Raw genomic sequence first — 24399 nt, forward strand, 5'->3', positions numbered from 1 at the left:
CAGGTACACATTACGCCCAATACACAGCTTGGAGATGCGAAACCCAGAAGAAAAAATGCAATCCTTCAAATCAGTTGAGATTGCAGAATCTGACCCGCTAACTTCATTTCCGGGTTTCGCGTCTGAATAACTCCCCCCCCCCGCCCTTACCGGCTGCGAGTAAATATCAGGGCCCTTGAGTATAGAAAAACAGAAGGAGAGAAAATGAGTCAATGTCGAGAGTCAGGGACATTTTGTGTATACAGAGAGGAAGAGTGACTGTGTTTATAGCCCTGATTGAACCTAACCTGCAAGGTTTTATGCTTCATTGACTTCGACGGAGGGTAACATCGGGTGGGATGTAAATTGTGTCTCTGACCTGTACCCAGCCCGTTCTCACCCGGAGGGTTGGGTTAAAATTGGGGCTTACATGTTTGGCGAATCATAGAATCATAAAATTTTGCACCACAGAAGGAGGTCATTCAGCCCATCAAGCCTGTACCAGCTCTCTGAATAAGCTATCCACTTAGTCCCTGCCCTTTCCCATACCCTTTTAATTTTTTTCTTTTTCAAATATTTATGCACTTCTTGTTATGGATTCTGCTTCCACCACTGTTTCTGGTATGGCATTCCAAGTTCTAACAACCCTCTATATAAAAAAAACTTCTAATTTATGCCCTCTAGTTACCGAGTCACCAACCAGTAGATATAGTTTTTCCCGATTTATATTCTCAAGACATCTCATAGTTTTGAACACCTCTATCAAATCCCCTCTTAACCTTTTCATTACTAAAGCCTCTCACGCCAGGCTGCACTTGACTGAATCATTTCTGCACTATTGCCTTGATGTCCTTTCTGAAGTAATGCTGGACGCAGCGAGAATAACAAGAGTCTATATGTTTATATGCTTGTGTGGAGAACAAGGGTGCGTGTGTGTTGAGTTGGATAAAGAGAAGGTGCGCACACATGTATTGTTGTAAATCGCTCTAAATAGTCAAGAACTGTTGCTAATCTTGCCAGAATGATAATGTACGAATAGAACTCAGATTTTATTGGCCAGAGGACAAGCACAATAATCCACCGATTTGAGTGCAGATTTGGGTGGCTGTAGGGGGCACATTAGTGCTGGAAATCAAGAATTGTGTGTAAGTCAAATTTAAAGAGATGGGAACAATTAAAGGGAAGTTACACAACAGGGTGACAAAAAATCTGCTACTCTTTACAAAGGCTGAAAAAAGCATCTCAGCCCATTAGCAGCATGAGGCCTGCAGGCAAGTGACTGACCTGACCCCTTGTTTGATGGCTACTGAAGTAATGGTGGTGCTGAATGAGGTGACCCCCAAGGTTTGTCCTTTGTATCACTCCATGCCACTATTCCATTAATTAACAATGCAACATGCTGGAGGTAAGTGGAGGTAGACTTGATGTTACAGCAGACCAGTTCTGTCGCTGGATGTGCCAGCCCCGTGGTACATTTTAGCAGCTGGTGTCCTTTCCAAGATGGCACCTGCATCTGACTTTCCACTGACCCAGACCATGTGAGGACAGTTCTGCTCAGTTATCGCCAGATAAGTGCGACAAGACCTGCAAATATTGTTGGTGGCACCTTGGCAGGTATGACCAGTCAGGCTCTGCTGGCTGATGATCACCCGGGCATGGTACTCTCATGCAGTACCACATACTGTCATTGGGGTGCTTCTGAAGAACCATCCAGCAGAATGGTTAGTTAGATCTTCACATATATTCGTGCCTAATGACACAACCTACCTTGAGAGTTTGAGCCTCTACGTGCACTAATTGTCCGCCAAAGCCTCTGTTTGAAGATGTGAGTGTGCACCAGTAGATGGGCGAGGCACACCTCTCATATTGTCTGACCATCCTGGAATAGGAACATAGTAACATAGAAATTGCTAAATGAAAAAAGACCAAGGTCCGAATAGTTTGCCTTCTACCATCCTGGCAGTCGCATGATACAACGATAATGGAGTTGTTGACTAATCATAGCAATCAATCTCTATCATTTACTCTACAACAGACCCAGACATCCCTTCACTGCACGTACCTGGCTCGCCAGAAAAGAGTGTCATATGCATAAGAGGCGTAGATCCGGTGTTATTGGTCGCTGCCTTTTTTTCCAGTTGTAACGCCTCACTAACTGGTACACATAACAAAATATCCCCTCCCCAGGTATTTGCAATCATTGGAAGAGTACGTTTGTGTGTGTGTGTGTGTGTGTGTGTGTGTGAGAGAGAGGTAGATGAGGAGCAGATGATATTTTTAATGATTCTGTGTAAAATTCTACATTATCTATTGTAGCACAGACAAATCTGTGCTTCTGCTGTGACACCTTGAGTACCCGGGACTTTCATTCTATTATAAAACATTTGTCACCATGATGAAGAGTTGACTGCAGCTAACCTGCGCATTGGAATGCTGCTGTGTTTGTAACATGGCCGACATGAAACCCCCTTCTGTTTCTGTTTGATTTGCAATCAGTACTGCTTAACAGCGAGAAGTGGTGCAGAATTTGATCAGCCAAGTAAGCAGCAGTCCAGGGTAAACTGTAAATTAGTGCTTTGTTTTCTTTTTAATTAGCTATATACCAAGCTGGTTGGATGGTCAGTTTGTTTGATCTAAATATGTTTATTGAACTCGCTAGATAAAAGAATAAATCAGAGCAAATTTTTGCAGTCAACGTGACTGAAAGTGATTTTACAGTTAGCTTTTCATACCACGTTCAAATGTACATAGTAAATGCTGGGGCAATACCAGGCTTTTTTTCCTGTTTGTATCTTCATTGACCTGTCTTTTATTTGAGGGAGTTGAGTTTTATGTTTGCCAGGGTGAAGGATATTAATGATGAGGAATGGACCATATTTCCACATTGGGTGCCCAAGGAGGGATTTGGAAGGCTCCTACCTGGCACAGAGGAGCGGCAGTAGCCTGAAAATAGGGTAGGAATTACATCATCCATTACTGCCGTTGCTGTGGCCACTGCAATCTTCACCTAGGCCTACTGCTGAGGGGCTGGAGTGCCCATAGGAGTCACGGGGTAGGCCCTTTTAATATGCAAATAGTGGTCCTGTGATGTACATAGGACCCCCGCTTGCCATTTTCGGATAATACTGGGTGGAGCGTGTGCCACCCTGTATCAGCCAGCAGTCCAGCTGGAAGGAACCCAAAGGTAAGTTTTACAGTATTTTTGTGGGGCTGGGAAAGGCAGATGTGCTCATCCAAGCTCGACAAAAACAACCTGGGTCGCTGCTTCTCCAGATCTCCCTTCCCTGAGATAGGACTCCAAGACCCCCCACACCTACCTTCTTCTGGCCCGGAGGTCAGCCAGACGGCCAATATTGTGACCTGCTCATTTCCCGCCGGCCAAATGCTAAAGCAGCCCAGCCCTCAAGATGAACCAGGCCTCCTGGCGGGATTATTGAGCGGCCCGTGGGCTTGCTCTTCTGACTGGTGACCCGAAGTCCGCAATGGGGGGAATATTTACCTCCCGCTGTCAGCATTAAGCACTTTAAAATCCTATGTAGCATGGGCCAGCTGCAGAGCAAACTCTACACCAACACTGGAGTTGAAATTACTCCCTGAAATATTCCTAAGCGATTGCTTAACATGTTCACATGAGAGTCCTGGTTAACCTGTTGATTATAAATGGGTTAATGACTGTTAAAATAGTGAATACAGGAATTTCAAGCAAATGTGTTAACCAGTGCATAGCAAAAATCTCACAATGGAACTTCAACTTCGTTGTTTTTTAAAGCAGCTTCAGAAGATGACCGCTGCCTCCCTGCACCAGTGTGAATCTGTATCACCATTTCCTATTCCAGTCATTCTTATGATCTCTCAAAGTTAGATTGCTGATTTGTGAGCACAGTTTTGGTGCTATGAGTCGGTTCTCATGAGCACGTGAGTTGAGAGATTACCCAAACTCAATTCACATTTCATGAAAGAAACAGACAGGAATCTTTCAACTAGTCAGTCTGTACTGGGTACAAGCGCAGGTCCCAGAGATGAAAGGAGAGAATCTCCCGCACAGCCCAGTTTCTCAGATATTGTTTGAAAAGATAAACAGGGTAGCGCTAAACTTTTATGGGGAATCTCCCAATCTCCAGCCGTGACTTCGGACTTCCTGGAGAAACTGGGGGTTCCACTGAACTCCTGCCAAGCCCCCTCCCCCTGGAAATTCAACCCATTGTTTGTAACATTACGGCAGAGTTATCTATTGCAATTTGAAAGAAAATACAGTACTTATGAAGTAAACTGATAAATATTGGCTTATTGTAAAAATATTGTGGGCCATCAGCAGCAGCAGAATTGTATTCCAGCACAATCTGTAACCTCATGACCCGGCACATTCCTCACTCTACCATTACCAACAAGCCAGGGGATCACCCCTGGTTCAATGAGGAGTGTAGAACAGCATGCCAGGAGCAACACTAGGCGTACCTAAAAATGAGGTGCCAACCTGGTGAAGCTACAACTCAGGACTACATGCATGCTAAACAGCGGAAGCAACTTGCTACAGACAGAGCTAAGCGATTCCACAACCAACGGATCAGATCAAAGCTCTGCAGTCCTGCCACATCCAATCATGAATGGTGGTGGACAATTAAACAACTAACGAGAGGAGGAAGCTCTGCAAACATCCCCATCCTCAATGATGGCAGAGTCCAGCACGTGAGTGCAAAAGACAAGGCTGAAGCGTTTGCAACCATCTTCAGCCAGAAGTGCCGAGTGGATGATCCATCTCAGCCTCCTCCCGATATCCCCACCATCACAGAAACCAGTCTTCGGCCAATTCGATTCACTCCACGTGATATCAAGAAACGGCTGAGTGCACTGGATACAGCAAAGGCTATGGGCCCCGACAACATCCCAGCTGTAGTGCTGAAGATTTGTGCTCCAGAACTAGCTGCGCCTCCAGCCAAGCTGTTTCAGTACAGCTACAGCACTGGCATCTACCCGACAATGAGGAAAGTTGCCCAGGTATGTCCTGTCCACAAAAAGCAGGACAAATCCAATCTGGCCAATCACTGCCCCATCAGTCTACTCTCAAACACCAGAAAAGTGATGGAAGGTGTCGTCGACAGTGCTATCAAGCGGCACTTACTCACCAATAACCTGCTCACCGATGCTCAGTTTGGGTTCCGCCAGGACCACTCGGCTCCAGACCTCATTACAGCCTTGGTCCAAACATGGACAAAAGAGCTGAATTCCAGAGGTGAGGTGAGAATGACTCCCCTTGACATCAAGGCAGCATTTGACCGAGTGTGGCACCAAGGAGCCCTAGTAAAATTGAAGTCAATGTGAATCAGGGGGAAAACTCTTCAGTGGCTGGAGTCATACCTAGGACAAAGGAAGATGGTAGTGGTTGTTGGAGGCCAATCATCTCAGACCCGGGGCATTGCTGCAGGAGTTCCTCAGGGCAGTGTCCTAGGCCCAACCATCTTCAACTGCTTTATCAATGACCTTCCCTCCATCATAAGGTCAGAAATGGGGATGTTCACTGATGATTGCACAGTGTTCAGTTCCATTCGCAACCCCTCAGATAATGAAGCAGCCCATGCCCGCATATAGCAAGATCTGGACAACATCCAGGCTTGGGCTCATAAGTGGCAAGTAACATTCGCGCCAGACAAGTGCCAGGTAATGACCATCTCCAACAAGAGAGAGTCTAAACACCTCCCCTTGACATTCAACGGCATTACCGTCGCCGAATCCCCCACCATCAACATCCTGGGGGTCATCATTGACCAGAAACTTAACTTGACCAACCATATAAATACTGTAACTACAAGAGCAGTTCAGAGGCTGGGTATTCTGCGGCGAGTGACTCACCTCCTGACTCCCCAAAGGCTTTCCACCATCTACAAGGCACAAGTCAGGAGTGTGATGGAATACTCTCCACTTGCTTGGATGAGTGCAGCTCCAACAACACTCAAGAAGCTCGACACCATCCAGGACAAAGCAGCCCACTTGATTGGCACCCCATCCACCACCCTAAACATTCACTCCCTTCACCACCGGCGCACAGTGGCTGCAGTGTGTACCATCCACAGGATGCACTGCAGCAACTCGCCAAGGCTTCTTCGAAAGCACCTCCCAAACCTGCAACCTCTACCACCTAGAAGGACAAGAGCAGCAGGGACATGGGAACACCACCACCTGCACGTTCCCCTCCAAGTCACACACCATCCTGACTTGGAAATATATCGCCGTTCCATCATCGTCGCTGGGTCAAAATCCTGCAACTCCCTAACAGCACTGTGGGAGAACCTTCACCACACGGACTGCAGCGTTTCAAAAAGGCGGCTCACCACCACCTTCTCGAGGGCAATTAGGGATGGGAAATAAATGCCGGCCTCGCCAGCGACGCCCACATCCCATGAACGAATAAAAAAACATCACGCACCAACTATTCTTGTGACCTCTCAGAATGAGATCGCCAAATTTCACTCAGCTAAGGGCAGTTAATGTGGTGATTTCATATTCACTAGAAAGTAGGTTGAAAACATTTTAATTTATTTCATATAAGACCCATACAATCAGCAGGGAGAAGAGATTTTCTTCCTAACAGTTCTGAATTGAATCTGAGGTCTCAGGGGTAAAACAATAGTGTTGTCGCCAACTGAACGTCCCAGTCCCCACATACAAAAGATATCTTAAGATTTGTTACAGAAAAGGAAAAAGTAAATGAAAAATATTATAGTAAGGGAGTACAAAGGAGCAAGGTGTACCAACTTAATTTCAGATGAGGAATGCCATTTCAGCCTATTATAATTCATCAATTCAGACAGAACCTAAATATCCTCCCCCCACCCCTACCCCGACCCCCGACCATTTCAGCAGCCAACTATTTCTTAAAAGATTTGAAGATTTTTCCCAAACTACTTCTGCTGGAAGTCCATTCGACATGATCATTATTCGGGTGAAGGAGAATTCCCTGACATCAATCCTAAAATTTACCTTTTACTAGCTTGAATCTCTGGGCCCTTGTCCTACTCTTTATTAGCATTTTGGATTTATTTTTTTGGTTCTCCTAACTAGCTTATATGCCTTGATAAGATCACTTCTTAGACACCACCTCTCAAGGCCAAAAAAACCAAGGTCCCAAAATTCCTCGGCACTGGGCTAGCAGAAAAGAAGATTTCTGTTGGGGTGGTGGCAGGTATTTGGGAAGAACCCAATTACACTGGGTTGGGCCTCAGGTTCTCTCTGTCAGAATGGATGGGTGCCATTCTGACATCGGTCAGTGGGTTGAGGCAGGTGTCTTTGATGCACCTTCCGTGGTCATGAAACTGACCCCATTCCCGGGATTTAGGACAGGGGTCTGGTTCGGATATTCAAGCAGACAGGAGTTCCACTCTGCTGCACTTACACCGACAGAGCAGGTCCCACCAATTTCATGGTCCAGGTCTCCCCAGTCTTCTTTATAGCTCAACCCTTTGACAAAAGGGCTCAGTCCTGTGGCTCTTCTCTGTACTGCGTCCAGCACTTGAATGTCTTTCACCTGTGTCTTAGTGACCAGAACTGATCTAGTTCGACTGGAGCACTATACAGTTTGATCAGACTTGTATTCTACTGATTGGCTACTTAGTTCAACACTCTATATGCTTTCTTGACTGCTGCTCTGCATTGGTTGGACATGTTGAGGGTTGAGTCTATTAAGATTTATAGGTCTCTTCTGCTTTTGTCCATGGCTTTTTTAACACCATCTATGGAATACAACAAGTGCCAGCATACATTTGGCAGGGGGAGTAGTGCCAGCTTGAACTGGGATGTGGGAAGGGGAGAAGACTATTCACCTTGAACTGAGGGGACAAAAGTGTCAGCTTGAACTAGGGGATGGGAGGAGGGAGGAGAGGAGAAAAGTGCCAAAACATCAAAAAGGCGTAGGAATGGGTAAAAAAAGTACTGAGTCTTCCTAAGCAGGTCATGGTGATGGTGATGATCTTTTTATGCGCAGCCCGCTGGCTCCATGATAAGCAACTGAATGGGTCACAAAGGCAATTTTGGACACCTCTGTGCTGGATAAATATGTTAGATTTCCCAATTGGCTAAAATTGTGTAGCATAATTAATTTTTCACTGGTCTGTCAAACTTTGTAGTACTCCCCCCACATACCTTAAAAAAAACACAAGTAAAAAAGCCCTCACCTCGACCTTGGACAAACGTAAGTTGATGGCCAGTAAATTGCTCCGAGCAGTGAACCAGCAGTGGTCGCTGCTCATTAGATTTAATTTCACCACTAAGTTACCGCGTTCCTTTTGGCGGCAACTTCCTTGAACTGCGAGTTCAAATAACATCAGCGTTCTTTCCCAGACTGTGTGAGTGGTCAAAGGATCTCTGAGGCCCCTCAGCCAATCAGCTTGAAGCAAGCCACACTGTGAGAACGAGGAAGTGCAGTTCATTCACAAACAGCGTAGACTAAAAACCCAGCTGTGTCCAATAAAATATTATAAAATGACATAGAGAAAGTGAAATGAAGAGAGGATAGGATTAAAAGACTGGGATAAAAGAGACAGAAGGAAAAAGAAAAAGATATTTTTAATTAAAAATTTTTTTTTTTTTAAATGTCCAAAAACTAAAATCAGGAGTAATAAGATTCCTCATTTTTAAAAGTTAATTTTTAGTGCCAGAGCGGTTGTTTGGCAGTCATTAAGATTTACCAGCTGTTAAACAGCACCAACAACAACTTGTATTTATATAGCGTCTTTAATGTAGTATAAAGTCCAAGGCACTTCACAGGAGTGTTATTAAACAAAATTTGACACCAGGCCACATAAGGAGATATTAGGACAGGTGACCAAAAGCTTGGTCAAAGAGATAGTTTTTAAGGAGCGTCTTAAAGGAGGAGAGAGAGGTAGAGAGGCAGTGAGGTTTAGGGAGGGAATTCCAGATATTAGGGCCTAGGCAGCTGAAGGCACGGCTGCCAATGTGGAGCGATGAAAATTGGGGATGTGCAAGAGGCGAGAATTGGAGGAGTGTGGAGATCTCGGAGGTTTGTAGGGCTGGAGGAGGTTACAGAGATAGGGAGGGGCGAGGTCATGGAGGGATTTGAAAACAAGGATGAGAATTTTGAAATTAAGGCGTTCCCAGACCGGGAGCCAATGTAGGTCAGCGAGCACAGGGGTGATGGGTAAACGGGACTTGGTGCGAGTTAGGATACGAGCAGCAGAATTTTGGATGAGCTCAAGTTTATGGAAGGTGGAAGATGGGAGGCCAGCCAGGAGAGCATTGGAATAGTCAAGTCTGGAGGTAACAAAGGCATGGATGAGGGGTTCAGCAGCAGATGAGATGAATCAGGGGCAGAGACGGGCGATATTACAGAGGTGGATGTAGACGGTCTTGGTGATGGAGCGGGTATGTGGTTGGAGGTTCATCTCAGAGTTAAATAGGACATCAAGGTTGTGAATGATCTGGTTCAGCCTCAGACAGTGGCCAGGGAGAGGGATGGAGTTGTTGGCTAAGGAACGGAATTTGTGGCGAGGACCGAAGACAATGGCTTCGGTCTTCCCAATATTTACTTGGAGGATATTTTTGCTCATCCAGCACTGGATGTCAGACAAGCAGTGTGATAAATCAGAGACAGTGGAGGGGCTGAGGGAGATGCTGGTAAGGTAGAACTGGGTGTCATCAGCATACATGTGTTTTCGGATGATTTCGCCAAGGGGCAACATGTAGATGAGAAATAGGAGGGGGGCCAAGGATAGATCCTTGGAGGACACCAGACGTAACGTTGGGGGAGCAGAAAGAAAAGCCATTTCAGGTGATTCTCTGGCTACGACTGGGACTACGAGCACAGTCCCACCCAGCTGGACAATAGAGGAGAGGTGTTGGAGGAGGATGGTGTGGTCAACTGTGTCAAAGGCTGCAGACAGGTCGAGAAGGATGAGGAGGGATAGTTTAACATAGTCACATAGGGTGTCATTTGATTAGGATGTCAACTTAGATAAGACTTAAAAAACTGAGCGTACCTACAAATTAAGAATTAAGAGCAGGAGTAGGTCCCTCCTTCCTGTTTTGTGGCAAGATTAGTTCATTTCCAGCTGGGCAGGAGAGCGAGTCCGTGCTGGTCCATTAATTGCATTGATTGCAGTTGGTGATATCGCTTTAAGGCAAAGCTGTCAGATCTCCGGAGAACCAAGAAAAGCGAGTTCCAGATTTTCGCTTTTAACTGTGCATGTGCGGTCACTGGAACTTGCTCTTCAATTTCGCCACTAATAATGGTGAGCGCTGTTCGGCTCACCGTTATTTTAAAAGCAATTTCTGGGCTGATATCTGTGATCTAATATTCATGTATAGTCATTGAACAACTGGCCTATGAGTCACAATAATGTCTGTTTGTACATTTACAATGGGATCTTAACCAAACAGTCAGCATTGCACTGTTGAAGCTACTTATCTGTGAGCACATTCTTCCAAAGCTTAAGAAGTTAACACAAAAAGCAACTGCTGTGACATAGTAGCCCTCCATCTTAACCATCGACCACCGTAATAAGCTATTATATTACAATTACACACTTTACAGCTATCCTTGCTGGATTTAAAGCACTTCTTGGAGCCATCAATATTGAACACAGCATTACCTAAATTATGGTGTACCAATCAACTGTGCCAGAATGTTAGTACACAGGTCCAGGCCCACAGTTCTGTATGCAGAAACCTCACCTCAGTTGATAGGGTAGATGTAGAGAAGATGTTTCTACTTGATGGGGAGACCAGAACTAGGGACCATAAATATAAGACAGTCACTAATAAATCCAATAGGGAATTCAGAAGAAACTTCTTTACCCATGGAGTGGCTAGAATGTGAAACTTGCTACCACAAGGAGTAATTGAGGCGGCTAGCATAGACGCATTTAAGGGGAAGTTAGATAAACATGAGGGAGAAAGGAATAGAAGGATATGCTGATAGAGTTAGATGAAGTAGATGAGTTAGATGGAGGAGGCTCGTGTGGAGCATAAACACCGGCATGGACCTGTGCTGTACATTCTATGTAAAGTTTGTTGTGGGGAGGCACTGAGAGGAGACCAGACACTTTCCTGGAGGGAGGGTGGGAAGAATAGTCATCCCAGATTGCTTTTCAAACAGCCAGTTCAATGGCACTGGCAGAAGCCTAAGAGCAACTTCACTTGTCCATCTGCAGAATCAGATTTGCTACGTGACAAGGGGAGAAGTTCTAGAGACGGAAAAAAACGTGGAGCAAATAAACATATTAAAAATACACAACAACATTTAGTAAGTCAGGCTGTGACCTTTGAAGGAGATAAAGAAATCTAATTGAATTTCTTGTCCTTTTTCACAGATGGACCCAGTTCAGAAAGCAGTGATAAATCACACGTTTGGGGTTCCTCTTCCTCCAAGAAGAAAACAAGTAATTTCATGCAACATCTGCCAACTAAGATTTAATTCTGATGTGAGTGTACAAGGCACAAGGATGCATTTGAGTCCATAGTTGATTGCTCCAGAGATGTATTTAATTCTACACATAACACACTGATGCACATTAGGCAAAAGCAAACATTGTTACACTGTTACTGCAACATCAACTCAGAATGGCAGAATGGCATATTCTAGGATTTTTTGTGCTTGCTGTAGAAACTAGTTTTACTGTAGTTGCCAACTGGTTGTTTTGTATTCTCACCCTGGCACCTTACCAGAACTGTTAATTTATTTATTTTAAGAAAAACCTGCGCTAAAATAATAGAGAAGAGGAATGTTAAAATCCTGAATGTCTTATTCGGAATTAGGACCTTGAAAAAAAATTCTGGCATGTTGTCAATGCCAATTATTTTGTAGATGAAGAATCTTTTGACCCATTCAGCATCGTATCTCAGCCATCAATCACTTTTTGTCATGGATGAGCAGCAGTTCTGATTTGTTGTTCAAACTCACTAATGCGAAAAATGTTGCACCTGGAGGCTTTAGAAAATATTCTCAAATAAAAGGTGCCACAGTGCTGGGCTTTGTACAATACATAGAGCTACACTATAGGCGTATTTCATCTGTGAAATGTGGACAAACACAAGCCTTTTAATCTAGACCCAGTCTCAGCTAAAAAAATTGAGATCACTGAAGATCATGTGTGGAAGTTGCTATAAAGTTTCAAAGGAACCTTCCAAGTACTGTAAATACAGTGTCATCATTGCAGAAAGAATCATTTTCGCCAGTGGCACTGAGTGCTGTTATCCAGGGGTTCTGCCGGTCTCCTACCGAGGTTACGATGGGGGATCGGTGGACCGCTCTCCCGTCCGTGGAATTTCAGGATCAGAAAGTCTCAAATATGCTACACCTTCTTGCTGTTTCAGCGGTTGTATCGAATAATGCGTTTCTCTTTGACATACTGCTCAAATTTAACACTGAAGATCTCTAGGGGGAGAATTCCCATAGAGTTCTCCTGATCTGCTAACATAAATTTGGTGGAAAATTGGCGGAAACCCCGGAGAAACAATGTAATCGGCCTTGTCTCCGGGGATTCCGCTCAAATAACGGGAGGGGGGATCGGGAGAACCCTGTGGAAATTCTAGGCACTAGTTATGATCTGAAGTGCGCTGCGTGAAAGGGTAGTAGCAGCAGATTCAGTAGTAACTTTCAAAAGGGAAATTGGATATAAACTTGAAAAGGAAAAATTTGCAAGGCTATGGGGAAAGAGCAGGGGAGTGGAACTACCATACATAATTGGATAACTCTTTCAAAGATCTGGCACTGGCACGATGTGCAGAATGGACTCCTTCTGTGTGGTATGATTCTATGATTCTATAAACTACTTGTCTCCAGACCCTGCCGTGTTAAGCTATTCGAAAGAAAGATCACCTTCTCAGTAACATCTTCTTACGTACTGCCTGAAGCGACCTCATCTCAGCTTAAACTCATGTCACTTGTTCTGTTGTTTTGTATCAATTCATGTAGCTCAGACTGATCCTCTACATCCTACATACTGCTCAAATAAACCATAAAATGGTCTACCATCTAGAAAGTACATAATAATAATGAAGTTTTTTTTAGCAGCACGTTTGTCACTGGCACAGACATAGCTACTTGCTGGACACCCATGATAATAACAACAATGACTTGTATTGATATAGCACCTTGAGTATGGTTTAAAGAGCGCCTTAAAGGAGGAGAGAGAGGTAGGGAGGTGGAAAGATTTAGAGACGGAATTCCAGAGCTTAGAGCCTAGAGGGCTGAAGACACAGCTGTCAGTGGTGGGGCGAAGGAGGTGGGGGATGCACAAGAGGCCAGAATTGAAGGAACACAGAGTTCTTGGAGGGTTCTAGAGCTGGAGGAGGTTGCAGAGATAGGGAGGGGCAAGGACATGGAGGAATTTGAACACGAGAATGAGAATTTTAAAATCGAGGTGCTGGTGAACCAGGAGCCAATGTAGTTCAGCGAGCACAGGGTGATGAGTGTAAGGATATGGGCAGCAGAGTTTTGGATGAGCTCAAGTTTATGGAAGATGGAAGATGGGATAGAGGCCAGCCAGGACAGCATACGAATAGTCAAGTCTGGCAGTAACAAAAGCATGGATGAGGGTTTCAGCAGCAGATGGGTTGAGGTAGGGGCGAAGATGGGTGATATTACGAAGGTGGAAGTTGGCAGCCTCTGTGATGGACAGGATATGGGATCTCTAGAGGTAACAGTGCAGGGGTGGGAAGTTATTGCAGGCTATTCTCTGGCTATGACTGGATAGGTAAGAGTGGAATCAGGCGAGGGAAGTCCCACTCAGCTGGACAACGGATGAGAAGCTTTGGAGGACGGTGTGGTCAACCGTGTCAAAGGCTACAGACAGATCGAGAAGGAGGAGAGATAGTGGCTTCAGAAAAAACGATGGGTGCCACCTGCACAGATATAAAGGGGGGAATTTTAACCCCCAAGAACGGGTGGGTCGGGGTTGGCTGGGAAGTAAAAATTGCAGAAATTTGAAGCACTACCACAACTCGACTCCAACACGCCAACTTCTGGGTCAGTCAGTAAAATCCTTTAAGGAGGCTGTGGGCCTCCATTTTACCTAATTTTTTATTTTTGACCCATGGAGGCCGAGTTTCCCGGGCCGCGGGAATCCTGGCAGGTTAAAGGATGCGAGAAGGGCCGGATCCATGAAGTAAGTGCATTTGCATCACTGCCTGTGGGCCAGGAGGAGCTGGAGTGCTTCCCCCGGCCACTCCGAGCTAACCTCTTTACACAGCCCGCGATTGCATGCTGCGATGTCCAACATCCCCCCCCAATGATGTCCAACTTCTCCCAAAACCCCCACCCCCCCCCCCCCCCCCCACAGCAATCAATCCCCCGATCAAACTCCAAAGATCCAGAACTCTCCCCGACCCTCCCATTCAAACGCTTGTCAACATGGCTGGCTGTTGGGCGAGAAATCAGTTTAAAAACTTTAAAAGACGTCCTACTGTCAAAATCGTCATTACATTTCCCGTCCGAAAACCCTCCCCACCCCCATGCTCTATTCCTGGCTCCGAGTAAATATCCAGCCCAAACTCCCTCAATTATCGTAAGAGAGATATTGGTTCTGAAATTCCTCAGGGGTTCCCCTGGTCTCCCGCCATAATTGTGGGGGGAGATGGGCGGAACCCCCAGGAGAACAGGTGGTTGTGCTGGGTCTCTGTCATTTTGCTGGTTGCCTTGTAAGGGACAGAACCTTCATCTGCTGCTTATAAGGCAAATTATAGTCAGTGTTGTGGGCTCCCTATGCCAGGAGTTCCTGCTCCTTAGGCTGGACAGGCACCTAATGTATCACTGGAGGCTGGTTCGCCAAGAGAGTGGCGCCACACTTGTCCCCACAAGGGTGCAAGTGGATCCTACCAGTGGGGCAAACGGCAGTGATCCCCAAAGAGAGGCAGATAATTTTATAAAACCTTTACAGATCAGTCTCCTTACTCGGAAGCTGAGGGGAACATGGTTGAGATCATTGGGGAAGGCCTGAGGAAGGCCCCATGGGCGGGCAGACACTGGAGTTTCTGGCAGCCATGGACAGGTGGGTGCGCCCAAGTGGAGGTTGTGCCTGCCTGTCTGATGGTGATTAGGTGCCCTCTCACTAACTAAATTTTGGCGGGGTCAGTGCTGGAGGGCACCGGGAGTGGGTACAACCCCGGCACAACCAACAGGATTTCAGCACCATTATACCTTGATTTTCCATTGGCCAGGTCTTGATTTTGTGGTGCTAATTGGGCGGAAGGTAAACGAAAGTGGGACTGAGTTTCATAATGGCTTTTCTCAACCCACATAAGCACCTATTCCATGTCCAGACATCATTCCCAATGGCTGGCAGAAGCATCCACACATCTTTAGCAGAAGAGAATTTCAAGGACCTGAATTCAACTCTTGATGAAAGAAAATTGGCATAATGGATATTTATGGTTTCAGAGCACTTATTCATACAGAGGTTAAAATGTAGCATAGTCAGTGGATAGCTCCATCAGCTACAAGATAAATGGCTGTATTTTTTATTCCTATTGTTATCAAACTACTGGAGACTGCATGAGTGAAATGCTGCATGCAATTTCATTTCAGCGATTATGTAGTAGTAAATGAGCTGGGATGCTGTGGTGAATCAGTATACATTGTATAGTGGGTGGAAGAGGAAGCTGAACACGATGGGCCGAATGGCCTCCTTCTGTCCCGTAAATTTTCTATAATTCTATGATTCTATGACAGAGACAGTTATACCTATGCTACCAGGTAGATTTATGGAAGGAGCACATCTTACTGAATAACGCATGAGTGATAAACTCACCACTGCAGTATGACGTTAAGTTTTCTTGATGAATAAAGTATATCTGCTGAGACACTCCCCTGTTTTTTGGTTACAAGATGTTCTATTTGTAGAAGTGACATTACAGTAAAGCGTTTCCCCACATGACACTCCTGGTGGGTTCTGATTTTTTAATCATGTTGGAGCATCGGACACACATCCACGACCAGTAGGGATGTTGATCCATGTTCCACAACTTGAGCTGCTCACTGGGAGACCTTCTGCCTACATCAGCTGAGTGACTGCGACCAATTTTCCTCTCAATGATGCCAAGTATGCATCAGTTCACAGGGTGTAATGGCATGTTAAAATGGGCAGATCCCCTTTTGTCCCCATTTTAAAGAGAGGGCCGGTACGGCACACGTGAGTCCTGAAGCAGATGGCACACCTGAAGAGTCCGGGGACGTGGAGACATGGCCATTCTTAATGGCTGGGCCTCATTAATATAAACTTTCTTGGTAACCCGCCCAAATCTGGCCAGACCCATTATCTGGCTGGCGGGCGGGAGCGGGAATTCGAGGGCAAGAGACCACAGCCGGGGACCCGTGGGAACGGTCCCGGCAGTCGGTTAAGAGATGAGGGGGGTTCGGATGCAATCAGGGGATCCTGGGGCAAGAGAAGCCAAGGCTTTCTGTGGGACATGGAGGAGCACTTCCCTCCCGGCCCACAAGGAAACCTAAAACATAATGTAATTATTTACCTGACTGGGCCACTACTGGCCCACGATCTGGCTCGCGGCAGGTTCGGTCTGACAGGGGAGCCGTCGCTGCTCCCCCGCTCAGGCCTCCAACTAAAATTGCAGATTGGGTACCATATTTAGAGAGGACCCCGCTGCCTTGTAGTGGGTGTCCTGCTCGCCCGCTCAAAAGTGCAAGTTAACATCGGGACACGGCAGGCAGGCAGCGGGATCAGAGGGGCTAAGTTGTTGCCCTCATTTTAACTGCATTCAATGGCACTGCATTAACAAAGGCATGTTAAGATGATCGATAACCAACACACCCTGATTGACCACATCCACCAAGATGTCACCAACTATATTTACAGGTGTAGTTGCACCTACCTGGTAACGACTGTTGGGGATCTGCCTTCACAGGGCCTGGACCAGCAGAGAGCCAAATGCAGAGCTGTACCTTCTGCAGCCAGGACAACTGCAGCTACCATACCAAGCCTGCCTCCATCTCCCTCCAAGCATGCTGTTATGCAGATGGTGTGGTGGAATGGCACAGAGGGCATCCCTCTTCCCAGCTACCTCACGCAATACCATCGCCACTTCAGCAGCTATCAAACAGGGATCAGGTGCTGAGCTCAGTTACTTGCTAGCAGACTCACGCCTGCACAGTGGGATTTCTTTCCCTTCATTTTTGCCTGCCGCATCTTAGCCCTCTCCCCTTTCAACCTTGGCAATGACTGCAATGGATTAAGCTGTCTTTTGAGCCTTTCATAGGCTTTAAGAATTTTTGTAACCCTATTCTTCCACTTCCCTTTAATTATCCTCATCCTTTGAATTTTATTTACGTGCAATTTTCCTCCCCGACCACAAGTGTGCTCCTGTCTAAATCTACACCGGAACTGTGAATAATTATGTAAATGGAGTGACCTATAAAATCTGAGTGCTGTTAGCACATTTTGACGAGATTAGATCAGTTCTTGACCCTGTAGAACTGATTTATAATGGAAATTGGCCCCACTGTCTTCTGGCTGGAAGAACAACAATGCTGGGTCTCAGCAGTCTGTCGGCCAGTGATATCAGTTGTGATTTCTCCTGCTAGGTAGGATAGGGCAGATTTTCCTGATGGAGGAAAACTGGGTGTGTTTCTTTACAGATGTGCGTTCTGACCCGTACGATGTTCTGATATTTGCTGTGCCCAGGGAGTAGACCCAAGGTAATCTTCCCTAATGTATTTTTAAAAAGTCACCATACATGGAAAGCATTTCCCCTCATATTAATGATCCCCATTAAGTAAGCTTTTGTACTATAAGGATAGACATGGGTAGATCAAATTCTGAATGGAACAAGATGATTCATACATCACCTTTGCTGCAGGAATCACAGATATGTCTGCTGTGTTTTGGGGTCTTTTCTGCCCTTCTTACTCTAGATATTTCACTTATATATTAGGTTGTTCTGATAGGTGAGTCTTCGCTATGATCTTGAAATCTAAATAAATTTTGATATACCGCAGAAAATAACGAACAGGAAATCTTCCTTTAAAATGCTTTATCTGTTGAGACCATTCTGTGCTTCCACAGGATTCTCCTTGTGTCTTTGAAAATAACATTAATAACAGACCTTATATGTATATGTGTGTGGGTACAGTAGATGTTACGTATATACAGTAGATGTAGACTTCTTAGGCTCTACTAACTCCTTGAAATAAAGCAAAATAATAAATGGTTCACATTTAAATGCTAAGCTAATCATTTTATAATTAAATGTATATATATATATGCCTAATTGTTCTTTTCTTATAATGTTGCCAAATACGGGTGTTAATTGGTCTGACTAGTCTCCTCAAAGTTCCAGTCCAATTCTCTGATTTGAACAGTCTTCGCTCATTAAACAGTTGCTGGGGCATTGTGGATTTAAATAACTGTCAGCTAAATTCAAAAGGCGCAGCCAGTCATACACACAAATGAACAAATCACAGTGTTTGAATTGTATGGCTTGGTCTGCCTACTAGCTGTCGGCATTTAAGACATTTATCCGGGGTTTCTGTGGCTCATGTGCCGAAGTTATGACAGACGATCGGGAGATGCTCTGCAGAAATTCACCACCTTAGTATCCTGGACTACTTGCATGATTACTTTTGAAGGATGCAGAGAAATTTATCAGAGCTTTGTTCTCTTTACCTTTAATCTATGGTTAGTTACCTCCTTCAGGAGATTCAGAGGTTGAATCGTATCCAAAAATGGATAAAGAATACATGGTTTGTGGAGGAATTGCACTTGATGGATTGAATGACCATTTCTCATTCCATACTGCATTTATAGTCTCATTTGACAGTGTAGGTTGGAATTATTAAAGAAACCATTACACATCTGTTTAATGTAGTCTCACATATCCATCTATCGGGTTATAACAGTGCTGCACAAAAATCATATCCAGCACCTCTGAAGAACTCAATGATTGTATAAAAGTTGGTTTGGTGACGATAAAGCAGTACAAGAGATAATGCTGTTTTGATTAAGAAAGAGTTGGTTGAATTGGTCAGGAATAGGATTGAGCGTTTTAAGGATAAATACAGTTGGATTCATAAGATCATGAGATAGTTATAGATTAAGAAAGTCATTCAACCCATCTTAGCTTATCGATCAGGAAAGATCCTGCAGTTTCCCATCATGGCATCCAACTGTGTTTTTAAATGATTCGAGGGTTTTATCTCTACTACCCTACCTGGAGGTTTATCTCCTCCATTGATCACTCTTTGTGTGAAGAAGAACTTCCTGACATCAGCTCTAAATTTGCCTCGTACTAGCTTGAACCTGGGTCCACTTGCTTAAATGCTTAAGGAACATGATAGATTTTGAGGTGATGGAAAATTAGAAACATTAAGGAAGGCAACAGTCAAGGATGAATAATGTAGCATGTAAGGTTAGATATTCTGTAATTTTATCTAATTTATTTTTGGAATGCAGGGAAAACATTTGTAGAACATTTTTTCAGGAAATCAAATGGCGTAGAGTGCATGATCATAGCATCATAGAATCTTACAGCACAGAAGGAGGCCATTCAGCCAATTGTGCTAGTGCCAGCTCTTTGAAAGAGCTATCCAATTAGTGCCACTCCCCTGCTCTTTCCCCATAGCTCCTGCAAGAGATCAAGCAGATGGTTTATGGTTTTTGGAAAGAGTGAGATTGGTGATCCAAATGACCTTTTCTCATTTCATGCTTTTAATGTTCTTTTATGAAAAGATTTCTCATTGAAAGCTAGTAAGACTGATTCCAGATACAGTTTAGTGCTGTTACATACAAGAAGGAATGCTGGTTGTTTGAGAGCTGTTATGTGGAAACTGATTGTTGAATGGCAAAATTAGGAAAGGTGTACTTTGTAACTAAATAAATTAGAATTCACTTTCTTGTGTATTGATTATCAGTAATAATAGGCCCATTTGCTTGGATTGATTATTTTCACCTGTTTCTCTCGTAGACCTATCTTCAGGCAACAAAAACGTATACAGATGGCCCATAATCTTTTCTTTCATGATCTGGTTTATCTTGACAACACTTAGTAACTATTTTAAAATTATATTTTATGGGAAGATTTCATTATGGCAAAAGTGCCAAACCAGTCATCAGATTTAGCAGTCCAGTCATTGTCAGTATGGTCTTTTCATGTTGGTCCAAAGCTGGTCTTATTATTCTTCTGGCACTATAATAAAATATGAAAATTAAATGCAATTCATATTTTATAAAGCAAGATCCAGGAGCACCAATGCAACTGAAAAGCAGAAAAATTACCTCAGGATTGAAACAACAGCAATCATGAAATGCATATAGACCAACAAACTGTCAATTCTCACCAAGTTGTACAAAATGTTACTGGGTAAGTTTTAAAAAAAATTCTCCTTGCTGATTTCACAGGCAACAGTTTCCCTTCTTCACCTTATTCAAGTAATCATTATTTGTGTGTGAGCCTTGGCAATGTTTTTCAGCAAACTGATGGAGCCTCACAGCCAAGTTTGATTCTGTCCTCATTCACAAATGCGCTTAGCTCACATAAATCAATGGCAGTGCAGTTTTAAAAGAAATATTAACAGTGGGCGTGGTGCAACAGAGTTAGCTGTCTGGACATGGGCAGAGGAGCAGTACATGATGAGGCTCAGGCTGACTAGAGAAACTCTGACTGAGATGTTCTACCTGGGCCACAAAGCCCTGCAGGGACAGTCTATCTCTGTCAGGAACTATCTCTGACAGTGAAGTTTCCACCATCCGCCCGACAAAGGAGGAAGCCTCCGAAAGCTTGTGGAATTTAATTTAAAATAAATTTGTTGGACTATAACTTGGTGTTGTAAAATTGTTTACAAGTGAAGTTTACCACTGCCCTCAACCTTTATACCATGATGACCTTACAGTCACCCACAGGGGACATCATATGAGTCAGCACTTTGTTTGACAATTGTTGACTATTTGACAAAGATATATTAAAAGCAATTTAATTTTATTAAGTTTTGGAATGCAGTGCTTGTGGTCTACATATTGAATGTGCTTTGTAGTTATGTCTGTTCCTTGTGTTCACAAATGTCTTGGTTGAATATGTAGTTGACTACTAAGTGAAGGAATAGGACTGGTGGTGAGCTGCTGAGTCAATTGACAAGTTGAAGGGGACACAGACGGCAGCTTACTTGTATCTGCAACTAACCATGATTGACCTGAATCAGTATCAAGGCTCTCCTTCGCTATGGGCCCATTGCTTTTGAAAACACAAAATGGTGCAGACTGCAATAATGTAATACTGGATTTCAATAAATTAAAGCTGGATTGTTAACTCAAAATAAACCAGGAAAATAGGACCTGATCACATAAATGTATATCAATGAAACGTAATTTTAAAAGAGATATTAAGAGGAACTTCTTCACAAAGGGAGATACTTGTTTGACATAATCTGCTAAACCAGCATAACTGCAGCTTGGAGATTTCAGTCCATAGCAGCAATGGCAGCATTAATGAGAGATGTTTCTATGATCTATGTAACTGAGATGAATAAAGACATCACTGCCATTGCCACATGCTCCACAGCAGACTACAACAGTTGGTCCAACCTAACCATATTTTCTTGCAGTGTTATGTATGGAGGCAAGTGACTGTTGAGCACAGACCTCAAGGGAAACTATACCCACTAAGGTATGTGTCCCCATAAATGCAATGTATTCTCTTTCTAATCATGACCTGGATAATGCAGTTTGCATAATCCTGTTGTTTTCACTTCTAGAACTTGCTACATCCTTGTTTAAATGTTTCTGTTTTAGTACAACATATTTTGCATATATTTTTAACCACAATTACATTCCTTCCTGCCGACTTACTTCCTGTGCTGCTGTAATATACATGCCTTACCTAGAACCAAAGAACCATAGAGGTTTAAAGTACAGAAGGGAGACATTCAGCCCTTCAGGTCAGCTCTTTGTTCAAGCAATCCTAAATGAATCCACTCACCCGCTTTCTCCCCATAGCCTGCATTTTTCTCTCTGTAAATATTTATCAATTTTTAATTTTCAAAATTCAACTTGCCTTTTTTATTGTCTTATCTATCTGCACTCGCACTTTCATGGAGTTATGTATTTGAACCCCCAAGTCCCTTTGTTCACCCACACCCTTCAGTGACTTTCCATTAAGTGAATATACCCATTCCTTGTGTTTTTTTTCTCTCAAAATGTACTATCTTACCCTCATCCATATTATAGTGCAGGTGCCATCTATCTTTGTCTTCCTGAAGTCTTTTACAGTCCTCTTCACTGTTTACCAAACCTCCTACTTTTGTGCTGTCAGCAAATTTTGAGATTGTGTTCCCTATTCTCAAGTCTAAATCATTTCTATATATTGAGAACAAAAGTGGACCCAACATTGACTGCTGGAGTACACCACTTTTAATCCTTCTCTAGCTCGAACAACACACACTTACCTTGTTTTCTGTCCAACAACTAATATCCAGGCTTGGGCTCGTAAGTGGCAAGTAACATTTGCACCAGATAAGTGCCAGGCAATGACCATCTCCAACAAGAGAGAGTCTAACCAACTCCCCTTGACATTCAACGGCATTACCATCGCCGAATCCCCCACCATCAACATCCTGGGGGTCACCATTGACCAGAAACTTAACTGGGCCAGCCATATAAATACTGTGGCTACGAGAGCAGGTCAGAGGCTGGGTATTCTGCGGCGAGTGACTCACCTCCTGACTCCCCAAAGCCTTTCCACCATCTACAAGGCACAAGTCAGGAGTGTGATGGAATACTCTCCACTTGCTTGGATGAGTGCAGCTCCAACAACACTCAAAAAGCTCAACACCATCCAAGACAAAGCAGCCCGCTTGATTGGCACCCCATCCACCACCCTAAACATTCACTCCCTTCACCACCGGCGCACTGTGGCTGCAGTGTGTACCATCCACAGGATGCACTGCAGCAACTTGCCAAGGCTTCTTCAACAGCACCTCCCAAACCTGCAACCTCTACCACCTAGAAGGACAAGAGCAGCAGGCACATGTGAACAACACCACCTGCACGTCCCTCTCCAAGTCACACACCATCCCGACTTGGAAATATATCACCGTTCCTTCATCGTCGCTGGGTCAAAATCCTGGAACTCCCTTCCGAACAGCACTGTGGGAGAACCATCACCACATGGACTGCAGCGGTTCAAGAAGGCGTCTCACCACCACCTTCTCAAGGGCAATTAGGGATGGGCAATAAATGCCGGCCTCGCCAGTGACGCCCACATCCCATGAATGTATAAAAAAAAATCAATGCTGCTACATTTTCTCTTGAACCACACACTTGATTATTTTGTAACAAGCCTCTTGTGAGGCACCATTTCGAATGACTTCTGAAAATCCATAAACACTAAATCTACCGCATTTTGTTTATCCAAATAAATCATACATTGCTTAATTTTCGATGAGTCTTTAATCACAAAATCTGTGCTCTTCACAGTAATGTTAACTATCTTTTAAATAGATAGTGGTTAAGTGGATAATTAAATGCTTGAGAAGTGTTAAAAATTCATTATTGCAGGTGAGTTGTGATTTGCTGCCAGATTTTCATTACCTCTAATGAACTGGTAGTCTCAGACAGTATGGAAGTGAAACTAGTCTACACCAGCAGCCGAAACAGGCTCATAGCTAATCGGCAGCCTGTTTTACACCGTTTCTGACGGAGAGAGAGAGTCATAAATGAACTTGCTGCGAGTGGACTACCCATTAGGATGTGCTTACATAACGTGATAATAAAATCAATTTGCTCCAGAGTTTCAAGATTTTGCTTCAACAAAATTGAGTGTATCTACTCTTGACTTTTAAGTCACGAATGTTATAACTGAAAGCTGACAACTGGAGCAATCAACTCACTGGTAACCATGGTGACTAAAGTCTGCTCGTACGGTCCAGTTACACAAAGATTCTGGCAAAGGCAGAAGATTATGTAGGTTTACTTGCTTTCTGCTTTTGGGGATTTTTCTGGACTGACCTTTTACATCTGCTCACAGCTGCTGTAGACTCTTGTTGTAGGCCTATCCTTAGCTATGTCACTATGTGCACGGTATTGCAGAAAGGAATGTACTTCAACATAGATCTGAGAAAACACAAAGGTGGTTTTCTGACAACGTGGGCCTTGTTGTTTCAGAAATGAGTCGCGTATTAGAAAGATCCCTGTTGCCCTGCAGCGGGTTTTTAGAAATTCCAAAAGGATAACTACCAATCAGACCTGACAAGTCATCAAACCTCATCATTGCCTTGTAGTATGCCTCTCATTCTTCTTCTGCTTTTAGCATACCTACATTCTCCTATTTGCTGAGCTTTTCTGAGACCAAATTGCAGCTGTATTATCCTGTAATAGACTCTTAAATCCTAGTGATTAGAAATATCATGATGCAGAGCACCAGGAGGAAAGGCAGTTAATCCAGTGGTATTGTGATCATCTGTTTTATCAGATA

At 44.0% G+C, this 24399-nt stretch overlaps 1 protein-coding gene across 5 annotated transcripts in view; it reads left to right on the top strand.

Moving 5' to 3' along the window:
- LOC137340549 (zinc finger protein 385D-like) overlaps window positions 1-24399 on the top strand; it is a 276981-nt gene that overhangs the window by 105996 nt on the left and 146586 nt on the right. For 4 of the 5 annotated variants that reach the window (XM_068003069.1, XM_068003077.1, XM_068003093.1 and 1 more), the window contains one exon: window positions 11298-11408. The exons of the other annotated variant lie outside the window; for it this stretch is intronic. In XM_068003069.1, the coding sequence (XP_067859170.1) occupies window positions 11298-11408 (111 nt within the window). The remainder of the gene's footprint in view (window positions 1-11297; window positions 11409-24399) is intronic. 5 annotated transcript variants of the gene reach the window in all.

Source organism: Heptranchias perlo, chromosome 2, assembly GCF_035084215.1.
Source record: "Heptranchias perlo isolate sHepPer1 chromosome 2, sHepPer1.hap1, whole genome shotgun sequence".
Taxonomy (NCBI): domain Eukaryota; kingdom Metazoa; phylum Chordata; class Chondrichthyes; order Hexanchiformes; family Hexanchidae; genus Heptranchias; species Heptranchias perlo.